The sequence below is a fragment of the Austrofundulus limnaeus genome, unplaced genomic scaffold (genome assembly GCF_001266775.1).
Source record: "Austrofundulus limnaeus strain Quisiro unplaced genomic scaffold, Austrofundulus_limnaeus-1.0 Scaffold21, whole genome shotgun sequence".
NCBI classification, from domain to species: Eukaryota; Metazoa; Chordata; class Actinopteri; order Cyprinodontiformes; family Rivulidae; genus Austrofundulus; species Austrofundulus limnaeus.
Window position 1 is genome coordinate 1,355,403 of NW_013952423.1, and position 6,298 is coordinate 1,361,700.

Sequence of the window (6,298 nt, forward strand, 5' to 3'; positions counted from 1 at the left end):
GGGATGCCAAAATAAAAGTCTTACTATAGTATGTGTCTCGTTTCTCATGGGATGCCAAAATAAAAGTCTTACTATAGTATGTGTCTCGTTTCTCACAGGATGTCAAAATAAAAGTCTTACTATAGTATGTGTCTTGTTTCTCATAGGATGTCAAAATAAAAGTCTTACTATAGTATGTGTCATTTCTCATGGGATGTCAAAATAAAAGTCTTACTATAGTATGTGTCTCTTTTCTCATGGGATGTCAAAATAAAAGTCCTACTATAGTATGTGTCTTGTTTCTCATATGATGTCAAAATAAAAGTCTTACTATAGTATGTGTCATTTCTCATGGGATGTCAAAATAAAAGTCTTACTATAGTATGTGTCTCTTTTCTCATGGGATGTCAAAATAAAAGTCCTACTATAGTATGTGTCTCGTTTCTCATATGATGTCAAAATAAAAGTCTTACTATAGTATGTGTCTTGTTTCTCATTGGATGTTAAAATAAAAGTCTTACTATAGTATGTGTCTTGTTTCTCATTGGATGTTAAAATTAAAGTCTTACTATAGTATGTGTCATTTCTCATGGGATATCAAAATAAGTCTTACCATAGTAAGTGTCTCGCTTCTCATGGGATGTCAAAATAAAAGTCTTACTATAGTACGTATCTCGTTTCTCATGGGATGTCAAAATAAGTCTAGTCTTATTATTGAAAAGAAGTCATATCATGTCTTGTTTCTCCAGAAACAAGATGGTTTTTAACCTCTAAAATGGTAAAAATGGTAATTGGACAGAACTTATATACCAGTACTTCTTTATCAAGCCCCTCCAGACCCCAAAGTGCTTTATACTTACGGACATTTACCCATTCACACTCACATTCACACACTGATGGTTTTAAGCTACACTGTAGCCACAGCTGCCCTGGGACACACTGACAGAGGTGGGGCTGCCATGCACCGGCGCCACCGGACCCTCTGACTACCATCAGTAGGCAAGGTGGGTGAAGTGTTTTGCCCAAGGACACAACAACTGAGCCGACTGGACGGGGGATCGAACCGTGACCTTCCGGTTCCGGACTCAGTAGCTCTGCAGGAACATCTGTGAGCTACAGATGTTGGAGGCTCTGATAACATCAGTATAAAGTACAATTTGAATATTAATTAAACTACAATTTTCTTGAGATTTTTTTGCTGCCTTTACTCTTGGAAAGTTTGCAGACAACCTGGCAAATTTATATATTTTATTTGAAATTCGTATTTTTGAGTTTGATTTGATTCAAAAATGAAATTCCAAATTAAAGCTAAAGCTCCTAAAAAACTTTGAAGTAACTCCARTCTGCAAAAAACAAAAGTCTTAAGAGCTGTGGTGAAATCAATCTTTGCAGAGTAACATCAGAGACAGGATAGTTGCACAGAGTGACTGCTGCAGGGAGAACAGGGGAAGCTGATGGTGAGCACAGAACCACAAATATACACCGACTGAGGACAGATTTCTGAATACTCAAAGACCTGCGGGGAAAACAAGTCATCTTTGTTTGAGAGTTTAGTCTTCAGTTTGTGCTACAACGTGACTCAACTCATCATAAAGAGCTTCCTGCCATCGTGGGCCTGGTTATTTTAAATTATTTATGGAAGTTTTCTTAATAAACAGATAAAAATGGGGGACCTCATTGAAAATAACTCAACTAACGCTTTTTAAAACTACGATCCTCTTAACGTTTAGTTTTTGGTTCTATCAAAATTTTCTTGAAAAAACGCAGTTTTTCCCAAAACAATATTCTATTAGTTGTTTCTAATCCCCGTCCACACGGCATCATTTCTAGGAAGGTTTTCATTCAAATCAAAATCAGGAAATGACCCAAAGCTTGCCACAAAAAAAAGTAAAACAAGGAACGAGGGGCGGAGCTTAAAGACTGCCTCGCTTTGCAAAATTTGAGAAATCTGTTCTGTCTCCCGTTTTCTCGCTGCCCTGGTTTGGGGGTTCTTGCAGTTCTTGACGTGGTCTAGGCAGAACTTTTTTCTCACCTGGTTGGTGAGAGATATTAAGTGGGCGTGGCCAAAGCAGAAAAGCAGAAATGGTGACGTTACTGGTTTTTCTGCTGCCGTGGCAGTTTGCACATGACCCAGGAGTTCTGCACTCAGGGGTCTCGAAGTGTGAAAACCTATTCTTTACACACTGGTTCTTGTGGTGTATTTGTTCAAAGCGAATCAGGCTAAATTATTTTACACAAACATACTCCCAGTTCCCAGAATGTTTAAATACATACTTGATGTACTTTTTAAATTTTTGGCATTGTTTTCAAAAAGTTGCGTTTTTGACTGTCTACATGTAAACACAAACACTTTTGAGCTCCTGAAATCTCATTTCCATGCGACAGCAAGGCAGGAACACTTCCTGTGTGGGTGCGGCCTGAGTTCAGGGTTTTTGTATGATGAATGAGGGCCGGCCAACAAAGCTGTGAAACAGTTGGATGGCGGAGGATCACTTCCTGTCACGCTGAGACAGTTGAAACAAAGTAAAAAGCTGACACGCAGACGAGCACAGAGCGAGCGGGAGAGGACAGGAAGCGCTTTGCCACGGGTCACCACAGTCACTGGACATGACGAAGCTAACATGGACAGGATGTGAGCGGGTTCACTTACAGACTGAGCAGGGAGCTAGTGAAGGGAAGGGCAAAGGTTTGGGTGGGCCGTCTATGAAAACCCCCATCTACATCTTATCGGCCTCCCCGTCGCTGCCATAACCATTGAAAACCTCACTAAACTCAGCTAAGTTGTGGCCGCCGCCGCTGGGCCTGGGGGTCTGGCTTTGGCTAGGCTCTGGACTATGACGGGGACCGCCGGAGCGGCAGGGGTAGCAGCATCGGTGGGACTGCTGGGGACGGGGGTGTTGGGACTGGGAGGGGGACGGGGATGGGGACTGGGCTTCCACCTTCATTCTCTTGGCCTCGTTGCGTGACTTGTAGCAGAACTCGATGAGGGCCACCAGCATTGCCAGACCCAGGCCCCCGACCAGGATGTAGAAGACCCCCGCCACATTGCTCAGGCTGAGGGCTTGAGAAGACTTGTCCTGCAGCCGGCGGGGCAAGAAGAACAAAGAGTCAACACAGAAGCAACRCACCACCAATAAATATACAAACAGGGTTAAAAGAACAGGACAAAAATGTCTTCATGCACACAAAAACTGAACCGATCCCTCTTTAACTACACTAAACCCCAACCTGTCAATCAGATTCACATTTTATTAACACAAAAACACCTCAAACCATAAATAAGTCCATTTAAACCCTCCTGCTCTTCGGTCAAAACGTCCTACAAGACCTGAGTTTCAACACTGAGGCCTCATGGGAGATTTTGACCCAAGAACAGGAGGGTTAAATATTTACAAAAACATTTTCTCACTTACCCCAAAGTACCTCAAATCCAGACTTATTGCAGTGGAGTCTGTGCCAAATGTTAAAGTAACTTTTGAGCGTAGCTTTGGCTTTTTGAACGTCTCGTTTAGCTCATTTAGCCATTAGTAGTTGGAATACCAGCTTCAGAACTACAAGGGAAGTTCTATACAAGATGTCCTGGTCAAGTCATTTCGTACCTGATGTCTACAGTTTTACAGTTGACACGACTCTACAGAAGTATTTTATTTTAAGAGCAGCTCAGTCGCTGCCTGCAATGTTTCACTGTTCAGGTGTTTATCTTGTGGTGGTAGCGATGGAGCTGCAGGCCACAAAGACTTCACCCAGCTGAGTCCTAAAGCTAAATGACAAGCTTTAAAGAATATTATAAAAAGTAGAGACAAGTTTCCACAGGACAGCTTTAAGATAAGAACTGCTGATCAGCACTTGAATGTGATGAAGACTAAAGGTTATCAACAACATTTGGAGTCAAAATTAAAAATATTGTATCACATTTTGTGAAATTTACAAAAAAAACCATGAGTCAAACAGCCTTTCCACAACTCTGTTCATTTAATGGTACAGAATGATTGACAGACGTCTTGTCCCGCCCCTCGGTTTGCTGCTCATTGGGGTTAATTTTGTTCAGCCCAACACCACAGGCAACGAGCCAATGAGGGTTGGATGTACAACAATGTGCCTCCAGCGTTAGTGTATGTGGGCRTGGTTTGGTGTAGAGTTGGCACGATGGTGAGATTTACATAAACAAGGTGGATTTTTTTTACATTTCTTACCCGTTTTTTTTTTTTTTTTTTCACGTCTGGAGGAAAAACTGGAAAGGAAGAGGTTTGGGGCGGACAGACCAAAGGAAAGGAAAAATGTGACCTGGCTAACAAGTGTAGCTAACAAATTTATTTTCTGTTTTTCATGTTTGCTTTTTGGAGGTTTTATATCTATAATTTATATAAATGTGACACTATATAACCAACACAGGTTATTTTACTACAATGTAAAGTTGTTCAGATATATTTATAGTCATAGATTTTTTTAAAGCCTTCATTTTCTATTTGTTTAAAAGAACTCACTGTAATTCAAGGAATAAGTTTAAGGAATAATTGTGATAATATTAAAACTTCCAGAACGTTTAATATGTTTAAACAGATGATTAAAGCTATTTATTGAAAACATAATTCTTCTAAATGTGTCAYGTTTATGCAGCCACATAAACAATGGAGCTGACGCTGTTTTGGCTTCAAAATTTAAGTCTGTAAAACACTTCTTTTACTATTATTTTAAGAGGAATTTATATATTTCTTTTTATTTTATTGAAAAAATATATAATTAAAAAGTGAAATAAATAAAGCAAAGACGAGCATTAGTAACAAAAACGGTCTTGATCGGGACATCCATAGATATCATTTTCTCGTAGCTTAGCGCTGAATTTAAACAATTGAAACAGATCTTGTGGTTGAAATGATGGCGAACTTCCTGTTCATGAAAATGACGTCACCTTATCCTTTTTGTTTTGAGGTAAGTGAGAAAATCTGTTTTGTTTTTATTTTTTAAACAAACAGCTTGTCTTTCAGCTCTGACCTTTGTTTTTATTTTTGAGAATTCAAACGTACGCCTGGCGTTTGAGCTCCTGCCTCTGACAAATCTGCCACATCCTTACGGCACATTCACCGTCTTGCCACAAAAACAAACGCGCCCCTCATGCTTTTAGTCTCATTTGCAGATGATGGCACGCATGGGCCTTGTGCTGCACGGATCTGATTACCCTCCGTCATGCTGCGGTGCATCGACAGTGTCCGTCGGACTGAGCCGAGGCATACAACACATCTACAAACATCCTGCCAGAAACTCTGAACATGCCCGGAACCTGTCTGTGGCGCCGGCTAACGCGCGCGTGGAGCTTGCTATCTGTCAAAGATTAGCTGCTGTAAAAAGTCGTGTTCATGCCTGCTTTAGGTCATGCTGCATCCCTGGGGTTAAACCTGCGTGTGTGCGGCTGTTTCTGCTGCAAGAACACAACCGAAGTGTGCACAGAGACAAAATAAGGAGGGGAGGCTCCCAGGCTTGGTGGAGACTGACCTTACTTCCAGAGTCCTTGGGTCCACACTCCCCTTTATCGTACCACCATTTGTTTTTCAGTTTGTCTAAGACTCCTGCTTCACTCAGTTTCAATACGGCAAGGTTTACGGGCGTTCTTCAAATCATGGGGGACAGGGGAGGGTAGGAAGGGGGGGAAATAACATAAATAACATCATAGGACATGTTATTTTATGTTATTCAATCAGAAGAAGCCCAACAAGAGCAGCTCAGTACTCTTCACAAAGTGACGAAGCCAGAAAGGGGTCCCACTTGAGTTACATGTCTCTTTGCTCCTTTAAGAGAAATCTGGTTTCAGGGTTGGGTTTTTGTTGAGGGGGTCAGAGCGAACAGACATATATGTGTGGGACCCCGGCTGCATCGCTTCATTTTGGAACGGGCACATACTGCCGGGACCTTTTGATCAACGACTGTGGCGTTTTAGTGCTGCAGCGCSGAAAGTATCAGCTCAGAGCGGCCCCAAACGCCAAAATCAGGTTCATTTATTTCTTTAAATTCGCCAAACCTTTTCGCTTCAACAGTATTTGCTGGTTTTGGAGGGGTTCGACCCGGCAGATGCTCCTGTTCCCGACAAAAAAAACAAACAAAAAAACATTTCTCTTCTGCCCAGATCAAGGTCACTTGGGCGTAGCGACATTGCGGCTAACCTTCTCGCCACCGCCTCCGCTGCCACATTCTCCTTTGTCGTACCACCACTTGTTTTTCAATTTGTCCAACAGGCCTTGCTCATTGAGTTTTAACACGGCCAGGTTAACTGCACTTCTTGAAAACGATAAAACATATTTGGTGAGAGAGGGGGGGAGGGTGAGTA

General features: G+C 41.7%; 1 protein-coding gene across 3 annotated transcripts in view; it reads right to left on the reverse strand.

The window, feature by feature from the left end:
- LOC106514624 (glutamate receptor 4) overlaps positions 1-6,298 on the reverse strand; it is a 106,558-nt gene that overhangs the window by 2,562 nt on the left and 97,698 nt on the right. Inside the window, exons 14-15 of one of the 3 annotated variants that reach the window (XM_014003987.1) lie at positions 5,470-5,584; positions 2,919-3,056 (exon numbers count right to left, since the gene is read on the reverse strand). In XM_014003987.1, coding sequence (XP_013859441.1) covers positions 2,919-3,056; positions 5,470-5,584 — 253 coding nt within the window. Of the gene's footprint in view, positions 1-2,918; positions 3,057-5,469; positions 5,585-6,134; positions 6,250-6,298 lie in introns of those variants that run through there. The other 2 variants (XM_014003983.1, XM_014003984.1) reach the window with 2 other exon arrangements.